At 37.5% G+C, this 21694-nt stretch overlaps 1 protein-coding gene across 1 annotated transcript; it reads right to left on the minus strand.

Moving 5' to 3' along the window:
• Positions 1–502: 502 nt before the first annotated feature.
• LOC139666055 (globoside alpha-1,3-N-acetylgalactosaminyltransferase 1-like) lies at positions 503–20141 on the minus strand. Its single transcript, XM_071545146.1, has 11 exons — positions 19840–20141; positions 13783–13824; positions 13006–13116; positions 12566–12598; positions 10430–10564; positions 10103–10211; positions 9362–9475; positions 4320–4436; positions 3781–3914; positions 3071–3148; positions 503–2754 (listed from the first exon to the last, which is right to left on the minus strand). Exons 1-11 carry the CDS (start codon positions 19908–19910, stop codon positions 2607–2609), a joined length of 1092 nt encoding a protein of 363 aa, XP_071401247.1. The 5' UTR covers positions 19911–20141; the 3' UTR covers positions 503–2606.
• Positions 20142–21694: the final 1553 nt, after the last annotated feature.

Below are 21694 nucleotides of genomic sequence, written 5' to 3' on the forward strand. Positions count from 1 at the left end.
CATTCCTGGTAAAAAGGCACATAACGGAGCACCTGGAGGTGGCAAAATGGCATGTGAAAGCGTCATAGCTTCACTGATGTGGTCCTCCATGAGAGCGATTAACAAAATAGTTTTCTTGACTGGGGACATTTTCTTGGCCACTAATGGAGATAATTGATGAATTAAACTCTTGCCAAATGTTTCAGAAAACATAACGACATTTCACAAAACACAACAACATTTTACAAAACACAACAACATTTTACAAAACACAACGACATTTGTGTTAAAAGGGAGACAGTAATGCGAATGCTTCGTGAACTGAACCCACACGGAACCTTGTCACGGACACGTCGTAGGTTTATTAGACGCACATACTATTCTATGGGTCCAAATTACTTGTGGCATGTAGACGGGTATGACAAATTAAAACCGTTTGGCATTGCGATATCTGGCTGTATAGACGGGTTCTCCCGCAGAATCATATAGCTCAAATGTGGACCAACAAACAACAACCCCGAAGTAATAAAAAAACAACTTTATTAACTGTATTAGAAGTGTTGGCGTAATACAGTACACAATAGAAACAGGAAATGACATTAAACTGTCGCCAGGGACTTGGGTTCTGTCCAATCATTTTCTGAAATGTTGTGTTTTGCCCCTCAGGGCCACTGTAGTTTCATTCCAAATTTTTTACATCATGGTAAAAAAAAAAATCCTTGTAGGACTACTTAAGATGTCAACTACCCCCATTAGTTGTCCCAATAATCAGTAAAGAGAGAAAACAACAACAAAAGAGAAAAGGTTAGTTGGATTTTCTGCATATAGGAACTGGACTGTTGTACCACATAGGGAGAGAAAGGAGCAGGAAATCCTCCGTGGGCCAGGAGGACAACACAACTGTTCCAACTGTTTCCACATGCTTCACTTCGGGAGGACAACGTTTGCCTGTTTGGATCCGCCTGCAGTCAGTCGGCCTCACTCGCCATTTTCCTGCATCGCCCTCATCAGGTCTACCATCACAAACTCTGTCATCAAGTCGTGAGTTTGTTTTTGCCTTGCTCGGAGCAAGTGAAATGGATGCAATATCATCTTCATCTTAAAGACTTCTACGCACCCCAGCAACGACTCAGGCCTGCAACGATTATTTAATTTGGACATTTTTATTTATTTTAGTAGGCCTACTATTATTCCAAAGACTGTTGTCGAGTGTGTGTGTGTGTATCCACAATTGCTGTATTTCATTTGAGAATAAGCTAAAGGAGGGGTTACCGATTAGGGTTACTTGATGCTTTATAAACCACTCATTAATCATTAACCAATTATTATAAGCATTAGTTGCAACTTTATAATAGCCATCCAAATAATGTTTATAGATGGTATACAAACCAATTATTAACCATTGACAAAGTATTAACTATCTATCTAAATAATGTTTATAGATGTTTTACAAAGGATTTATTAACACGGTATTATAATTATCAGTTGCAACTTTATAATAGCCATCTAAATAATGTTTATAGATGGTTTACAAACCAATTATTTACCATTAACAAAGTGTTACAAATATCTGGTCCATCTATCTATGTAATGTTTATAGATGTTTTACATACGATTTCTTAAAGGTTTACAAATCATTTGGTAATCATTAACAAATACTTAATATAGTATATAAAATGTTATAATGTGTGCAACAATAAACTGTTAATAAATAGATTACTAATGTAATCAGAATGTAATTTTTACTGTCTCTTATCAGCTATGATACAATATATAATTTATAAACAAATGATTTTATATTACACAAACTAATGATAAAATAACATAAATTATAGCATTACTAATAATTAGTAAACATTGTTAATGATCATTTCATTGTTTGTTAACAGTAAAATAACTATTAACTAAAGTTTAATTAACTATCAATTTACCATTTATTAATGATGGTTATTATAAAGTGTTACCGAGAAAAGAGAAAACAACAAAAACAATAACAACAACAAAACAGTTACAACATAATTATAAAATTATGTTACAATTATGTTACAACAAAGTGAAACTTTGCTTTAAAAATATACAAATAAACCATACAGGTAAGAAACACACAACTGGCCTACCCCCTAAAATATATATATATTTTTTTACATTCACTCAAATTAAATAGGACAGACTAAAAACAGATCCCGCAATGTGCTGCCCCCCAAATAATTTAAAGTATATAAGTGCCCTTGCATCCTTCCAAATGATCTGACCTAGTATAAAGTTCTAGCAATTCAATGTGTGATAACATTTTTATATCACTGAATGTTGGTTCAAAATTTGCTGGAAAAAAGTTCAAATATCCTTCCAAAGCTAGGGATTGATTGCAGTTTTTAAACCAGATTAAATTGGGTTCATTAAATGTAAATAGAAATAAGATGACGTGTCTGTTTTTGACTCTTTTTTTTTTTATAAAAGGATGAGGTAGATGAGAGAATTTCCCTGTTCTTTTCTGCTTGTGTCTGGTGATCTGTTAATTTTACATTCCACTTTGGCAGGCAACGCTCCAGTGTTCAATCAATCCTTCCTACTGAGAAATTACTTTGGTTGACCAGAAAGCTATTTTTATGTCCTGGTTATCATTGACTTCAGTGTCCACCATTGGGCCGGACCTCTGCATAGTTCTTGACCAGCTGGGAGATCCTGATGACTTTGATGTCCGATGGTTGCTGGTCGTAGTCTGACCACAGATACTCTGGGGACAGGACCTTGGCTGGTTTGTTGTATAACAGGTACCTACAAGATGAGAGAGAGAGAGAGGGAGAGAGAGAGAGAGAGAGAGAGAGAGAGATAGAATACAATATAATAATACAATTATGTCACAAAAACTGGAAGATAGAGAAAAAGACAAATAGAAAACAATGACAAAAGAAATGACCATTTGGACTCTAAGTAGAGAGAAAATGAGAGGGATCTGAGTAGTTGTGCTCCCTTCAAACCCAAACTAGGCAATATGTCCATCCATAATGACGAAACAACACAGAAAGAAAGATACAAAGAAATGTAGGTCAGACAAGCTTTAAACATGGGGGAATGAATTGTCAGACTGTACTTGTTAAGATGACTTTCTTCCTGCCACACAGCCTCGATCTTGTTCTTGGCGTCCACCTCTGACTGGTCATAACAGTACCTGAGGAACGACAAGAGGTGGAAGGAGCTCTCAAACATTTACTCACCGAGAAGGACTGCATTAAATTGTACTTAGTCTGGCTAATGTTAGACCACTAGGCTAAGCTTTGCCCACAACAAAGTAGTAGTAATGCAACTACTACTAGTAATAGTAGTAACTGTAATGGTGGTTGTAGTAACTGCAGCAGCAGCAGTTAATAGTGGTAGTAGAAATACTAGTAGTAGTTGATCCAGTACTGGCAGTATAACAGCAGCCTACTATAAGTAGTAGTAGTAGTAGTAGTAATAGAAGCACACACAACAGTGTTTCATCAGCACCACCACAAATGAACAGTGACCAATAAAACAAAGATCTATGGACAAGTGATAGTTAACTCCAGACACAATCTACTGTCTGCACCTGTTTTCCATTCTGTCCATCAAGGAATCTGATTCCCCTAAATTCAATTTCTTTTGAAATATACTATACAAAACCTAATGTATAGCCTAATGTAGGTTTTTGAAGACAGTGATTTGTACATGCCCACCATGTCGTCAGCCCTTTCTCTCATCTTTACAGTCTCTCTCCATCGCTGTCCATCACATCAGAAATACAACAAACTTCTCTTAAGAGAGAGGATTTTTTTTTGTTACCTGACTAGTTTGTACATGTCCTCCAGGTATCCACCCCAGACTGCTGCAGTGTAGTAGTAGTCTCCTTCACCAGTGGGGATGTAGGCCTGGGATTGACGCCGGCGCTCGTAAGGAAAGGCATCCCTGTTGGTTTTCTGAGACGGAGTAAAAATAGTGTAACAAAACCCCAAATATTGGCAGTGTTAGTGCCATGTTTTACTAAACAGAATCACAAAAACAAAAAAATCGAACAAAACAAATAAATCTAAAACTATTCAATAAAAAGTATTGATATTCATATCAACTCTATCAAAAGCATCAATATCACGGACATAGAGATCTAAACCATAATGTTATCAAAAACATAAAATATGAACATTTATGAACACAATACACAATTTATGAAAACAAGATCCTGTAGTGGCTGTAATAATAACAATTAGGATAAGAAGAAGAAGGCGATGAAGAAGGAGAAAGAATGTAGGAGAGGTAGAAGAGACAATAACATATCTATACTTGCATTAACTTAAGTATGAATATTATAGGATAAGGAGTAAAACCTTGTAGTAGCCACGGTGAAGCACAGCGGACAGACGGCTAAGAGACTCAGCTCCGAAACGGTTGTGGAAGATGCTGTCAATGTCCATCATGAAGAGATAGTCTGCTTCGTGACGGATCTGAGAACAGGACAGATGAGATGTGAGAACACATAATTCAAGTTCTGTGTGCGAGACTAAATCTGTTAAAGAGACACTAAAGTGGATAAGATGAGGTGGTATTTATTATTATTTATCTGTTTCAGGTTTCATAAAGTAAAAGACATGATATGACCACATAAAGAACATTACAGGACAGCGCAGACAGTGACAGTAACATCAAGCTGAAACACTGTAAAAAATGATACTGTAGACATGCAATAAGTGAATGTCACTGGGTAGTTTGTGTGCTTTATTCTATGTGCGTAGAGCATAAAAACTAAAGATAGACGGTTTCTTAGTTCGGTGGTGAGCCCCGATATTTCCAAAACCAAACCTCATTTTTCAGACTGCCAAAAGTATTTTGTTTTTAGGCACCTTTCACCTCGCTGTATCATTTGATGTAAATAAGGGTACAGAGCCAAAACAACAACAATTTTAGCGCTTACTATATGTGTTCCAACTCATGTTTTTTTTCAATTTAGGAGGTGCCCTGTCTATTTGGAGGAACTACACAAATTAAACTGGACTTAAACTATTGTTAGATGCAACAGACTAGATGCAAATGAACCCAGAATTACCTTCATTCCCTAGGCACATATTTATTTGAGATTGATTAGAAACAACAGAATCAGAAATTTTCAACAGAATGACAGATGTGTTTTTTATAAAAAAAAAACATTATCATAATCATTGTTGAGTGAATGATGCTCACATCTTTTATTTTATTATCCCTGTGAAGAAAATGGAAATATTTTACATGAACTCACATTCACAATACTAAAAACAGATGCATAAAAGTTACATGGCATAAATGGCTACATTCATATTCAATGCTCAAGTGAGCTTTCATTAGGTGCTCATGTCAAGCTTTCTTGATGTAAGATAATTATGTTTGCAAAAAACCCTTTCAAATGTATCATCTTGTAAGTTAGCTAGTTAGCTGGCTAGCTATTAGTAGGATTACATTTCTTTATTAATATTAATTGTGTTCGCCAACATCAACATTTTTCACCTGAGCTGGCAAACTAGCGTTATAAAATGTCTTTTCAGTCAATTATAAAACATAAATTTGCTTGCTGTCTGTAGCCTTTCTGTCTGTTTTCCAATAAGCCCATCAACTTTGTCAGTATGACCACAAACCATTGATTAACAAAGTAGTTCTATAAACATGCATCTTTCGGTTGCTTGTAGCTAACGCTTAATGACCGTTCTTGTTATGGCCTTTCCACAAGCAATGGCATCACCTCTCCTTTAACTATTTGTTGACAAGATGGCAGTCTGAACTAAAGCATTGCCCACTGATACAAGGCTTTGGAGCGAGATCAAATTGACTTTGTATGTGCAGATTGTTACAAAAATTGGCATATGTATTGATAAACCTGTTTAAATAGGCTACTGTGGACTGATTGGGGGGTAGTGGTCCAAAAAAGAAAGAAGCAGACAGGATCCTGTCAATAGATGTCTTGCTGTTATCTGACTGGTCATGGATGCAATGACATTATATCGCTAGATAGTGGGCTGACAGTAGATAGTAGTGAACAGCAAGCCAAGCATTGGGAGAAGAAGATCATAACATGGAAATGAGGGTATTACAAAAGGTGCAGTGCTTATAACAGCACAGTATGCTGAAAAGCACAGTCATTAAAATTCACTGCTACATCACAAATGTGTAAAAATATGTAATACATGAACAGTTTGCTTGAAGCTGATAAGGATTGAATGGGTGTTGAGGTGTCACTGTGTGACACCTCCAAGGCGGGGTTTTGCAGTGTAAAAAGATACTTTGCGCAGTTTTGGAGATTCCGCCTACATTTATTTGTTCTGGAAACAGGCAACGCCCATGATAAGACAGAGAGACACATGAGGATACCTCTCTCAACTACTTTAGTAACTATCCTATGTAATGATAAAGTTTTAGAATAACACGTGTGGATTTTACATACTTACATACATGATTAACCAATTTAGTATATAATTCATACTATTCTAAAAACCCATTGGAGACATTAGGAAATACAAAGTAGAGAAGAGGACTAAACCAACAATGAAAAGAATTTATGGATTTATGACTTTAATGGCTCTATCCAGAAAGGTGGGCTAAAAAGAGAATGGAGAAAGCAATTCCTGATCCTTTTGGTAACATGATACAAAATGTATTTAATTACCTAATGTGACTAATTGTCCAACATCAATTCAATAGAACTCAGTCTTCCTGTCCAGATAAAAAGAAATCTTCTTATTTTAATTTGTGTGAGTCTGTGTGTGTGAGGGAGATCCTGGTCTGCAGTCTGATGTGGCTTGTTGATAAAACTTATAAATTTCAGAAGAGTTGTCTGATTGGTGGAGTCTTGGTCAGCGTCAAGGTGACACTTTTGCTGTAAAGGTGAAGGGTCATTTTTGTTCCTGGGAAAGAATGTTACTCAAGGGTCCATTTTGAGCTGTGGAGACCTGGTTCTACTACATCTGATATGCGCGATATTCTAATATCCAGATGTTGGAGCTTTCTCAGCTCTCAGGAAAGGTGAAATTATTCCAGACAGGACGATGGATTAGTAAAATGATCTTTGAACATATTTTGTATGAGAAATAAAGTTTATTACTGAGTTGAGTAGCGCCTCCCGCTCCCCTCTCTCCCTCTCCCTCTCCCTCCCTCTTTCTCTCTCTCTCTCCCTCTGCTGAAAGACACACAGCAGCGGCTTCTCTCTGACCCAAAACGGGCTTTTTCGTTGTTTTCTTTATTTATTCTTTTTTATTGTCGGTTTTTACAAAGAAAAAAAGGAAAATCAAGTCCTTTATAAATGTCGATTTTGCCATTTCTGACCAGGAAAATTAAAAATACCTTCTATTTCCATTATTCAGTTGTGAATTTTTAAAAGAAAACCAACCATTTTCACCATTCGTTAAGAAATAAATCTTCATTTTCTGGCCCATTTAAAGGCAAAGACAAATCCCCGATGTGAATCATATGTCAGTGTCATCATCAATGCCCCCCATGTTCCATTAAAGCTGCCTGATACAACATCTATTGTATACATTCAGGGAGTGACCAAGAAACAACCACATTCCATGATACATGGATAATGCCTTCAGAAATGTATCAACCCCCAGTAGCCACAGTCAGGTTCATGGCAACTCACAAAAATATAAAATGGGGATTCAGGAAACCTTCTTAAGACAGAAAATCTTCCCAAGTGCTATTTTTTTCTTAACTTTAGTCTTAAGAAAAAAAATACGAAAAAATATTTTCTCAAAAACATTTCTTATATATTCTCTTAAATTTCTTCTTATGTTTCTTCCTAAGAAAAACATACGAGTAAATGGTATTCTTGAAATGTTCTCAAATTTGTTCTTGATTTTTTTCTTAACTTTAAGACAACCTTCATCTATCTTAAAATTCATTGTGAAAAGGTAAGCCTCTAATTTCATACATTTAATCTTGTGAGACCCCAACTTAGATTTTGTGTGCATTTTAAATTTCTCCTTGCTATTTGGAACTAGTAGCACATAACTATGGAAACTAAGCAATGTCTTTGAACAGTAAGTAGTTTATAAAAAAAAATGATGTCCTCATGAGGACAATGTGTTTACATTGTAACATTAAATGTAACATTTTAATATCACCTTCTATTGCATAGCACAATAAAGTCACCAGTATGTATAAAATTCTTTACTTCAATGTAATAACCTTGCAGTGCAAAAACATAAACAACAAATAAAAACAATGTAGACAAATTTTGTCGCATACAAAATTACTGTTCTATCTATATTTACAAATAAAACACTTGCAAAGTGTTACTTTCAGCCCAGTTTTCCCTCACTTCTCCCCACTCTGTGGATGAATTTCATAGGAATGTAATCCCACTGTCCTCACACAAGTACTGCATGTTTAACGGTGTTTAACGGCTCAAAACGATCACTAAAAAATGTCAAATTAGCATGTCATACCAAACTACAAATGTTGTTAATTGTAAATAAATAAATTGAAACGTCAACATTTCTGCTGTTTTTTAATCTTGTTTACTTTTGTTTGCGCTGCGCCGGTAAATCAATGATGATCAACACCATCTTGTTAACATCCCCATCTACAGATGGTGCTTTTGATACCACAGCTAAAACTGTCCACATTTCAGTACAACAGGTCTCATCAACAGAAATGATGAATGACAGAATGGATTCCCTTATACTTCCTGTTTTACTGAGACAATATAGGCTTGCTAGACCAGCAATCATGTTCCTCAGTGGTAGTGAGCCATTAACGATTATTAATTCAGGCCCTATTTTGAGAAGTGTGTAAGTAGCAAAATTAAAGAAATTCGTAAGAAATGAGACTGTTACTAAGAAAATATTGAGGAATTGCATTCAAGAGCCTTCTTAAGAACTTTCTAAAATTCCTTCTTATGTCATTTTTTAAGAGATATCTTATGAACACATTTGTGAATCCCCTGAGCCCCTGAGTCCATCAGTGTCATCACGAAAATAGAGCCCTATGTGCTACTGAGCTTCTGTGGCTTGCTGGAGTTATAGATAGGAGGCAGTTGGAGCATAGACATGAGGAAATGAGAAAACACAATCTATAGTTGAACCGTGAGTGAGACCCATGGTGAGACCACAGAACTTTAACTTACACTTCAGGGAACTCTGAGTTTGTGGTAAACAGGGGGAGAGATAGAGCTGTATAAAAGATAGTGTCTCTGTTTCATGTTTTTCGACCATGTTTTTCAGCCAAATACATGTTATGTTTTTCAGTGGCAGGACTGTTCTAGAGTCAGTTTTTTCTGTTATAAGAGCTACTGCAACAGCTAACAAATAAAATTGGCTGATGAAATTCTGAAAGCATTAGCCACAGTAAGTGGTAAGTTCATAAAACCATTAGTTTCATGTTTGTGTCCAGTATTACTTCCTACCTCATTGTCGATGGTGATGGTGGCCCATTTCATCCTGCCAAGCACCACATCCTGCCAGCGGTTGGCACTGGGGACTTTGACGACTGAGATCTTCCGGCCCTTGCCCAGCACAATCTGACCAGTCAAATAATAACAATAATAACTAATGAATAACAAATGTCAGAAACAATGACAGAATTGCAATAAAATTCAAGTACACTATATAAACATATTTACAACTGAAGTCACACGGAAACAGTGTTTCAATGGTGTCTTGCTTCTGAAAGAGGATGTTGTGGCAGAATACAACGTGCAGAGCGACTCATCAAAGGGTTAAAAGGTTCAAAAATACTTGTAGCAGAAAGTAAAAAATAATTTAGATATAAAAAATATGAGAAAACAAAATAAAAATTTTGTAATTTTTTTGGCATTTATTGTTAAACAGGTGTATGTTATGATATGTCGAACTGGCTAGCAAGTCAAAAAATTATTTTTCCATTTCATTGTGACTTTAATGGTAAACTATAGCTATATTGTGTTTATGTTGGGTTTTTTTTCTGTTTAGGCTATGAACCAAGATTTGTGCAAAGCTGCAAGTCTCATCATGTAGCATCTCACCGGAAATTGAGAAATGAAGAGCTTGTCCTTGTAAAACTACTTAAATTGCTGTGACTACTACTACTGCTATTAACATTGTTAATGTAGTAATACTAGTAGTAATAGTCTAATAAGTAGTACCGATCATAATAAACAACCACCCACCTTGGGAACCTGTGCTTCATTGTCTGTGAAGATGTAGTAGGTGACCCTGAAGTCAACCAGGAAGTACTTTTCACCTGTCTCCAGGAAGCCCTTTAGGAAACGGGTGTATCTGGTACAGATCAAGACAAGACAGAAGAGCCAGGTAAATGGATGCTACCAATATGCTCATATAGACAGATAGCTGGGCAGATAGACAGGAGAGGAGAGGAGTGGAGAGGAGAGAGAGGAGAGTGGAGGAGAGGAGGGGAGAGGAGAGGAGAGGAGAGGAGAGGAGAGGAGAGGAGAGGAGAGGAGAGGAGAGGAGAGGAGGAAGTCCTGTGTACCTACTTGCCAACAGCAAACACCACTACAGCGATTCTGGGGTCCATTCTCTTGTAGATCGCGTCTATAACCACTGGATCGAAGGTTCCCTCCCAGACCAGAGGAGCGTTCCAGTTCGTCACTGAGTTCACATCAGTCCGTCTGGAGAGAGGAAAAAGATGTTGATTTCAATCAATATCAATATTTTGGCAAAATCTATGTTCAACTTACCATTGTGTAATGTGAAGATCAGTAGTAGTTTTGTGTCTTTGTGTTCAGTATTTAGTGCGCTGAGATACTACACTACACCACTAAACATATGCAATGTGCTAAAACGTGCACAGTAGCAGACTTAGTAGATACTGGACACACAGGTGGTGGCATACAGGTAAAACTGCTACTAGTGTTCTCATCACATGTTATTTGCATAAAAAATAGTGTTCTTTAAATCCATTAATCTTAAAACCCCTATCTGGCTTTTCCACTTAGTTTCTCAGGCTTCAACAAAACGCAGAAGTACACAAACACACAGACATATGCACACAAATGGAAGAAACCTTCTACATTCTGTTCATGAGGAATGACTACCTTCACAAAGGCTTAAAAAGCCTTGCGATAGACTGGCATCCCGCATGTGTAAACAAGGATGGTGCATAATGCAAATATACATACACGTCTTTCATGTATTGTCTATAGAGCAGCTCATCTTAACAAAGGCACAGTTTTGAGTCTCAGTTCTTTGGATTCTAGCTTGGGGAGAGAGTTTTTTAGTTTCTCAATTATTCATTAGACTGTCCTAGAATAACATATGAATCCTAACCAGCTTAATTCACAACGGCTTGGCAACAGACTGGTAGCCAGTTCATGGATTGAAGCAGCCTTACCAAAGTGCCATAGCATATCTACTGTGTACTAGTATTTACTAGTATATGACTCTATATAATACTGATATTTCTCTAGTATTTTTAGTGTTTCTGTAATTGTTTGGTGTCCAGAGTAATCAAATGTCGTTTGTTATTTACCCAGGATAGGTTGATAGGTTGAGTATGCACGCTCCTTTTTTACCAACTCTCTGCTTCACTCACAGTTCACAGTTACACATTTTGTACCACAGTCACAATTTCTAAAAGAATGACGAGTTCATGTTAACATGGCCATAACCATTGTTTGCCATGTATTTTTCTGCGGGGTAGGTTGTCGGAGCACGCTTGCTGTGCCCTGCTCCATGCTCATACAGCTGAACAGACTCACACCTGACAGCTAGTCAACAGTATTGGCATTACAACCACAGCTGTCTTTTGTTTGTCACTGAGCCATGGAGCAACAGGAGGTGGTTAGGCGCCTTGGTCAAGAGCACATCTTGTTAAATTTACTCACTTCTCCTTTTAGTCTCATGTAATCATATCACCATCAGTAGGGGCTGCTAACATTAAAACTGACAGCAGTGATACACAGCACAACTTTTTGCATCGGTTTGCCTCAACTACACAGTTGGGGAAGTTGGTTAAAATATCCAATTTCGTAGAATATCATCGTCAGCCATCTATTGTGCTAGCAAGCACAGGCGTAACCGTTCTAGAAGAGCACTCACCCAAAGAGGAAGCTATAATCCTTGCTAGCATAAAAACATCTGACACATTTAAACAAAAACATATGAGAGGAAGTCTTTTATCGTGGTTGGTGCCTGTGCACTGCAGATCTTGACATGCAGAAGGCCGCACTGTTTGAGTCAAGGTACAAGTTTGTATATTGCGGTTCTAAGCACTCACGGAACACCTTTCTCACCCATGCACGTGTGTGTGTGTGTGTGTGTGTGCAGTGTGCAGTACTCCCATGGTGTAAAATGTGATGCACTTGCTAGGACCAGAGCTGTGGAGAGTTTTTATCAGGGCTGTGCTATGAATGCCTCTTCTCTAGAACTAAAGTGATGGTTAAAACAATGTAGCAATGTCCACCAAAAAAAGGCCATGGTGAGATGTATTCAAAAGATCAGCAGACAAAGAATTACAAAGTTACTTTGCAACAGTCGAGGGGCAGGATTTTGGAAATAACATGGCTGCGATTGAAAATGTCATTGCCCAAATATTTTTAATCAATGGCTGTCATTAGGTGGTTATATATTTTACACGTACGAGCTGTACACACTGTTTTGGAATAACTTACCCTTGCTGTGTGCTAGGCTGAGGATAATTCAGTCTGAAAAACAAAAGCAAAATATGGCTTTATTGGTGTAATGCCATTGTCTTTATTGAATCATTACTTTGTCAGGTGATAAAGCGGAAAGGTGGGGTGGGAGGGGGTAATGTGTGTGTGTGTTTTTTTTTTGTTTTTGGGGGGGGGGGACTTATGTATGCGGAGACAAGTTCTTTTGCAATACTACTGGTCCTATAAGGGTCATAGACTATTTAATACCCCTCTAAAAGTGCAGTTGAGATTGTATGAATGTTGTATAGTAGGGAAAGAATGTAGAATAGAATAACAAAAATACATAAAATACTAAACCATATAATACTAAAAATACAGAGTCATAACAAGTATAAATTCATACCTGAAGTTGTACCAACTGTGTCAGTCTTTAAGTCAAAAGAGAAGTGAACTCTCACCCATTTTGCATTTTTAGCTCGCCGATCATCCAGCTGCCATTGTGTGAAACATATTTTATGGTTACATCTTTCATCTCTGGCTCAGGTTTGTTATCACGGTCCTCACAAAAACTTAAAAGGAAAACACACAGTAAACATACCTGGTTTGAACCATGCTCTTAAATATAGTCGACACCAGAGCTTGGTTGAATGAAGTCAAATGAGGAATTAAATTTCCTTTAGAATTCATAAACTGAAAACATTTTTGGCATCAGGGTGTGGGTCTTGCTCCCCACTGTGGTTCCAGGAAGTGTTTTGAATCTTTGACTATTTTAATGAGTTATAAAGACACCCAATCGGTATAACCATAGGCTATAACTGTAACTTTTATAAATATGATTCATAGAGGAACAAATAAATGATTCTTAAAATAAGATCTGGAGAAAGCTTGTACTCTGTAGTAAGAATGAATGGCTAAAACACTTTCTGGAACTTCCAATGTGTTTGCATGACCATGGGAGGACCATCGCCTACATTCCAGGCCAACGTATAACAATATGCTTTTTCGTTTGCAGAGCATCACATTTCCCCCAGCCAAATGCTATGTTTATCACTTCTACTATCTACTTTTATTCTATTCAGAAACTTTCTTGAGCTGCCAACGAGTTAAATTGGCTAGTAAAATCTGAATCTACTGGCCACTGTGGCCTCTTGACTAAAAAAGTTTCATGTCTTGTTTCATGCATTTTAAATAACCTGTCCTTTGTATATCTAACCCAAGCAGAAAGTAGACCTTACCTTAGGGATGTGATGTTATATCCTGAGTAGATGTAGATGCCCCTGTGAAGACACACAGGCAGAGGTTAACCAGAGAATAACCAGCGAAAACTACAGAAGTAGTTACAAGGTTGCCATGTGGGAATGTATAAGGTATATAATGCAATTTAGTTTTTCATTACGTGCGCTGATGTTATAATATACACTAGTTTTTATTAAACTTGTTGTTATGGTTAAAGCAAAACAAAGGTATGACAGCTTTATTTCAAGCAAAAGGAAACCTTAATTTGATGTAGTCCCTCAAAGTAAAAATTAGGAGGCCAACAATATCAAATTGCAGAGAAGTTGAGGTAAAAAGAAAAAAAAAAGATTGTCAAAAGCTGTCGTGGCTTACTAACAATTATCTATAGCCACTGTAAAACGGGCAGTTGTATGTTTCTGACTCTTCTTGCTTTCAAAAACTTTGCCAATGCAGTTCCAAACTTGTTGCAAAAGACGTATTTATTTTCCATCTCCATATACGTGTTGAAAACATCAATAAATAAAACAAACATGACCAAACAAAAAGCAAGTGGAAAACAGGTCAACAGACTTTACCGCTTTCCCGTCTGAACTAAGCCCACCTGTTCCCACTTTGTCCTGCCTAAATACGGTAGATACACACGTCCCATCCGGTCTATACTGCAGTCGCAATACATAAAAATGAGCAGCAGAGGGCAGACTTCTATCTACAAATAATATAACTGTAAGCATTAAGTTGTCAGCATTATTCATTCATTTTGTCAACATCAATTTTCAAATAATAATTCAATCAAAAATAATAATAATTCTGTAGGCTCTAACAAAAGCCAGCAGTGTCTGTCCATTGTAGCAGATAGCATAGCTTATAAATACATATTATTCTCTTTTTCTGATCACCTTATAATAAATGTCAAACATGATATTTCATACAAGTCAACCATGGTTGCCCATCATGAATAATTAAAAGATTTCTGAAGCTGAAGTTGAAATTCGTTCTAAAGGAAAGGTTTTAGACAGTTTTCAAAAATCCAGTGAAAATGAATGGCTGAGCATATGTTCTGTTAAGTAAGTAAGTAAGTAAAAGTTTATTTAGTATAGCACCTTTCACAGAGCAAGGTCACAAAGTGCTTCACAAGAGTAAAAAAGTTAAAAATAAAAAATAAGACCATAAATACAGTAAAAAGAACGAACAATAACACATAACACACAAAATACAAACACTAGACAGCACTAGGCGAGACAAAGGCCAGTTTGAATAAATGAGTCTTCAGCTGCTTTTTAAAAGCATCAACAGAGACCTCAGACTGAATGTATATAGGAAGCGCGTTCCACAGTGTCGGAGCCACAACTTCAAAGGCACGATCACCTTTTGTTTTCAGTCGGGCGCAAGGGACAGCCAGTAAGCCCTGGTTAGAGGACCTAAGTGACCTACTGGTGATATAAAGATGGAGCAGGTCAGAAATGTACACCGGTGCCTGACCATGCAGGGTTCTGTATGTGAAAACAAGAACCTTAAAATGAATCCTGAACTTGATGGGAAGCCAATGTAATGAAACTAAGATGGGTGTGATGTGAGCAGTGGTGGAATGTAACTAAGTGCATTTAGAGGTACTTGTACTTTACTTGAGTATTTCTATTTCATTCTACTTTATACTTCTACTCCACTACATTTCAGAGGGAAATATTGTACTTTTTACTCCACTACATTTATTTGACAGCTTTAGTTACTTGTTACTTTGCAGATTTTGCAGGTGGAATGAGCGAAAACCATGAAACTTGTCCCAATAACTGGAAATGATGTGCAAATGCTTCCCAAGAAATATGAGCCCAATCAGCCAGATGGTGGTGCTGTAATTAAGGCCAAAAATGCAATGTTGGAAAAGCCACGCCCCTCACACCGTAAGTCCGATTGACTTGAAATTTGACACACAAGTCCCGCTCAATGTGCTCTATAAAAAAGCCTCTTGGACCATAAAAGTCCGCCATGATGGATTTTTTGCTAATTTGCATAATGTGAAACACAGTAATGTGACATCTACTTCTGGGATTTTGACGTTGTCAACACCAAATTTGGACTGCGATACACATTTCTATTATAAATGTGCAAGATCGGTTGAAAAACATGGCCGCCATCAACCAAAATATCTTCTCAAAGGGCGGGGCTTAGCAAATATTGGCCATAACTCATTAACCATTTGTCCGATCATCATAAATCTTGGTAGGTAACTTCAGTCCATGTTTGGGAATAGGTCTACCAAAGCATTTTGAGCCTGACCCATAGGGGGCGCCACAAATGCCACAAACGTGTATCTGAAAACCCCGTGGACAGAATTTCACCAAAATTGGTGTGCATGCTCTGGGGGCAAGTATTAACAAAAATCTGAAGTGCCATATTGATCAGTGCAAGTGGGCGTGGCCTATCACATATTTGCTCATAACTCAAGATGCTTTTGTGCAATCCTGATTAAACTCACTGGAGACATCCTGCATTATCTCCATTATCCTGCGCTATCTCCTGAACATACACACCGAGTTTTGTTCAAATCCGATGGAGGGGGGACGAATGGCGGAACTTTGAGTGTGCAATTATTGAAATGCTGCAGGCTTTGTGATGATGAAACAAGTGTGTGATTGGTCTCGCTCCGTCTTTAAACAGAATTAAACTAGCTGAAGTGACTTTGTTCACCTTTGTGAAACCTGAACCGCTCGTTGCTGCTTGCGGCTTTAATTTTGGCCGATTGAGCTGCTTCCTTCTGTTGAGTGCAAAAAGGTTTGAACCCTCGAATTGCTGCTTGCGGCTATATTTCTTATTATTTTTCTCCGCTAAAAGTATGTGCAGCTCAGAAACCGTAAGTCCCAGAGCAACCACATTTGGCAGGTGGGTTCCTATGGCCCCCCACTACTCAGGCAAGGCCATTCACCTATGTCGACCAGATGGTGGCGCTATAACAAGCAACTTTATGTTTTGGCCTATAACTTCTGAAGCGTATGTCGTAGAATCAAAATTCCTTTCCCACTGGATTCCTTGGGTCATTCCCCATCTATCTGCATAGGCGACACCCATTTCCGTGTGACTAGATTTTCCGCCATTTTGAATTTTGTCCGAAACTCTTTTTTCATTACTCCTCCTAGGCTGTTCATCCAATTCACACGATACTTGTGTGTGATTCTGACGTCGCCCCTCTCTGTTTATAGCAAAAACTGACTGTGATCCCACAGTGTTGTCCTCCTAAAAAATTATAATGACATCTTGAAAACAGAGTGCACAGTAGATGGAAATGTGCAGCTGCAAATAGTTTGATAAATTGACAATGTGATATGTTCAAGATAATTTGATCAATCTTCATCAAACTAAATGTGGTGCGCTAGTACAGTTATAATATTCTTTCTGAGGCGTTCAATATGGGTTTAACTAGCACCTGTGACCTATCATATGTCCCTTTGTTTTGTTTCCCCACTGTGACTCACAGCAAAGTGGAAGTTGGCAGAGTGGTAAAGCTCAGGTCTTTGGACCACGAGGTTGTGAATTCAAGTCAAGTTCAAGGCCACTGAGGATCTTGTAATTAAGTTACGAAAATACAGCATTTTCTGGTTAAACATCAACAGAAATAAAAGTCTGACTGCAGTCTGAAATACAAGTCTGACATCATCTGTCAATGGCGAAATACCTGAATGGCATTACTGATTGGAGTGTGGCCAGACCTTGCAACCCATAGAGAGCAGTGCAGCAGCAGCTTTCTGGCCCATGTGACTTACTATTGTTTTATTAGTTAATGGAGAAACTTGTTCTTTCCAAAGTCATTAGTCATCAAGGACAAATAATAGAATGTTTGGCCATTGTAAACAACTCTAGCAATGTGGTTGCAATGAAAAAATGACAGAAACCACGGGCCAACACAAAAGCCGGTGGTGTTAAGCCATAAGTAATAGACTACATGTCCGATCTTCACAACAGTCAGTTTTTGTTTGTCTTTTTACCTTCTGTAATGTTTTGTCTGTCTGTTTTTTCAAATTGTGCTTGGACCCCGCAATCGCTGCTTGCGGCTATATTTTTTATTTTGATGCAGTTGGAAGTAAAAACAGCAGTGAAAACAGCAGTTTGATGACTTCTCCTGGAGTGATCTTACAATTAGAAAAAGTGAAACATTTCCCTTTTTTTTATATTTTTATAAAAGCTGTACATGTCATGTCATTTTTGACCCTGCAGTTATTAAATCAGTTACAGACTAATTTAAGTATTTATAAATTATTTGTAGTAACTATGAAGCACTCTTTTCTTTTTCTCGCAAGAAATAGTCAGAGGTGGGGTCATAATGTTATAAAAGTGCTCCAGTACCAGTCCACTTATAATGTGTATTTTACAGTAAAAATGAGTGGTATACACTGAATAAATACAGTCTCCTGGAATGTTTGGTGGAAAATGCAGTTATTCCCCAAGTTGTTAATGTGTGACAGGTTGTTTCTTCATGCAAAATAGATTTTGGATTAAAAATTAAATGAAGAGTCTTATACTAGCAGGGACAGTGAGAGCGGGTCATTTTTGCCCCGAGGACAAGGGCAGCATACAGAATATGAAGATATCACAAGTCAAGCTTAAAGTCAAGTGGAAAAATCACATTAGTAGCTTGACTGAGTATAGGGTGGTGACCATGACTCAAGATTATAATTTATTGTAACAAAAAGAGGGTTTTTTTTTAAATTAAAAATAAGTTTACTTTAGTTGTATTGTTGTCTTTTGTGGGTCCGTCTTGGCGACCTTTTGCCTAATGGCTGTCGGTTATCCTAATTCCACTAATGTTACTTAAAAACCACAAGGTAACAACGACAACAAAAATAACATAAAATAGTGATGAACAAAAAACGTACTAACAAATGGGTATGTTGTTTTAACTTTCCTCAGATGTCAAATTTCAGTTGAATTTCTTTATAAAAATGCATTTATTGATGTTTCTACATGTATACTTCCATGCTTTATTTGATAAACCCTAGTTAACTATCAACCAAGAGCTTATAGATAGATGAGCAGAAAACAGACCACACATAATGCATAACCCAGAGGGCTCGGCACACATCATGCATGCCCTTGTGATGGTGACAATTTGAATATGGTTTTCCTCCTCTGCTTATTTGCTGTTGCTGATGTTAAGATCAAGGCCACTGAGGATCTTGTAAATAAGTTACGAATATACAGCATTTTCTGGTTAAACATCAACAGAAATAAAAGTCCTTTCTTGGTTGCCCTTGTGACCTGAGTGAAACCACCATGTTTGTAGAAGGTTAGAAGACTGTTCTACTGTGTGGAACCAGTAGAATATCTTACTCACGGAAGTGAGAACGCGCAGCAAAAATAATTTGGCTCAAATTAAATAAGGTGAGATGCTTTATTGACATCACTGTTCAAACTATCCAAAAAGCCCTACCCTATTTCCTTTCATTGTATTTTCTCCAACCCATTTCTCTTTTCTTGTGCTTTTCAGACTTTTCCCCTATCTCACTATCTCGCCTCTTTCTGACCGAACCCTTTTTTTTTTTTTTTTATAATCTAACATATAATCACCTTTTTCCTTCATCTAAAATGGCTGTTTTGTTACCATAACAGTAACAGATTACATTTATGATTTTTTGGGATCACATTACTGTAATCCAATTAGCCTACATGTTCAATTTCATTCCACAATCATCAATTTTCAAAGTGTTAAGTACATTTAATAAAAGGAAAGGAAAGTATAATCTTTCACATTTATTTTCTTTACATTTCAACAGTGTTTGTCTGCACCTAATGAAAAACTGGCAGTTTGGCTCATCTGAAAAATGTGTTTAATTAAGAAATAACACAAACTGAATATTGTAAGTTATTTTGATTAAATGCCTCAACCACACAGAATCTATTATTTTATTAAAATATTCTAAAATGTACTACTGTACTGATTTTTTGCTGCTGTTTAATGTTTTCAGCTGTTATTCTCTTCATAATAAAAACACTGAAAAACACTAAATGAATAAAGCGTATTGTTTTAATTTCTAATATTATTAAATATTAATAGTTAAAAGTCTTACCCCAGGAGGAGGAGAAGAAGAGCAGAGATGCCAAAAATATTTAGATAAGTCCTGGACATGTAGCGCAACATATTAACGCTCAGTCTAATCTATTTTATAGATTGATCAATCCGTACGATCAATTACAATCAATTATATGGAATTATAATAACAGAACTGAACAGATGAGAGCAGAAATACAACATAAAAGGGCAGAAGAGAACTGCACTGAGGCAAGCAGGACTAAGCCAAACTAAACTGACTAAACTAAACTAAGTTAAATGAAGAGGTCAGTGCCAGTATAGCGACTGCAGTGTGGTATATTCCTCATAGCAATGCTGATAATGAAGATGTAGTCAGCTTCTCAAAATTACTGGGAGGAGCAAACAGACTGGGCGTGACAGAGGGGTGGAAGGGAGACAAGAACGCAGGGCGGTAGAGAGCGGAAGAGTGAGAAGGGCCAGGAAGAGAGAGAGAGAGAGAGAGAGAGAGAGAGAGAGAGAGAGAGAGAGAGAGACAGGTAAGCAAATAAAGAAGGAGAGAGAGAAAGAGGGAGAGAAAGAATGCCCCCATTTTCCATGCAGCACTGATATACGATCCGAAGCATGAAAGATCTATTGGACCCTGACTTTCCCTTTACAGTGTTTTTTTAACAATTGGTTACAAGCTTTTGTAAATACTGAGTTCACTTTTGCAAAACTCTTCATAAAACTCCCTCATTTCATGCCCAAAACGCACCAAAAACTACCAAAACTCGGCATCAAATCGTTCTACCAAAACACCAGAACTAGTTTCCCCCAAAAAGAACACTTTGTCAGTCAGAACACAATGAAATAAAAACCACTGACAACAGGAACCATTACATTAGATGCACCAAGTCTTGTCAGTTTTTGAAGTAGTAAATGATTTTGTGTGTTTTTTGTGTTCTTTAGTACATTGTTTTCTTTTGGCATTGTAATTAGCTTAAGTATTACTGTGTTCTTTGGCTGCACCCCTGTTTGCCCTCGTTCTTCAATGCCCCTCCCACCCTCCCTCTCTTCTCTCTCCCTCTCTCTCTATTCTCTCATAGGGTCCTCAAGGGGTCTGCTGAGCCCAGGAGCTACAGCGGACTCTTCTCAGAAGCCTTCACCGCAGTCAACGTTTCATCCATATCTGAGAAGAAGCCATCATCTGTGGCCAAATGCTACAACTGTGCTAACTCAAAACTGAAAACATAATCATTGAACAATCCCATTCTGTTGATGGTGTGGTCCTTGCTTGTGAAACTTAGCGTGGACCATCTTGGGACCATCCTCCACAAAAGTTGCATAAAGATAATTGATGGGCCAAATGGTGTGGCTTTTATCGACCAATTAACTTTTAACGTAACATGACCTACCACAAAATTGGCCATAACTCAGTGACCATTCATCTACACCCCACAAAAGCTTTGTGGGTTCTACAAATGCAAAACGTTTTTAGGCATTTCCATTTTATTTTGATAGTCATAGTGGAGAGAGGGGGGGATGACATGCAGCACAGGCCATATTCGAAACCATGCCACTGCATTAGGACTTACAGTATGCCTGAACTACACAGCATGCGTAACGTTTGCGTATCTGAACTTGTTGCAGCCCAGTTGCAGCATGGCAGTTTAAGCTGCTACACCAGCTCCATTGGTGTTGCGCGTATGTACATTTTACCTATGGATAAGTGAAGTGAACACAGTTATCTAGTTTTGCTTATTTTTCCATAAACAACACAAGTTGCACCGTGAGGAACATTACTGTACCGTACAGGGTACTTTTACAGTTACATGACTACAGTAAGCAAAAGCATTTATATACATTTATATACATTTATATGGCTAATATAGAACAGACAGATGCGTAGTCCG

Source organism: Centroberyx affinis, unplaced genomic scaffold (assembly GCF_046629955.1).
Source record: "Centroberyx affinis isolate AG114_WGS23_722 - 3 ecotype Tasmania unplaced genomic scaffold, CSIRO-AGI_Caff_v1 ptg004778l_1, whole genome shotgun sequence".
NCBI lineage: Eukaryota > Metazoa > Chordata > Actinopteri > Beryciformes > Berycidae > Centroberyx > Centroberyx affinis.

Excerpts from the sequence above, each read along its gene's own strand:
- LOC139666055 (XM_071545146.1), bottom strand. The coding sequence starts at position 19,910 with ATGTTGCGCTACATGTCCAGGACTTATCTAAATATTTTTGGCATCTCT. Across the intron at positions 3,915-4,319 it reads TTCACCGTGGCTACTACAAG|AAAACCAACAGGGATGCCTT; the intron begins GTTTTACTCCTT and ends ACTCCGTCTCAG. Across the intron at positions 2,755-3,070 it reads GAAGAAAGTCATCTTAACAA|GTACCTGTTATACAACAAAC; the intron begins GTACAGTCTGAC and ends CTCATCTTGTAG.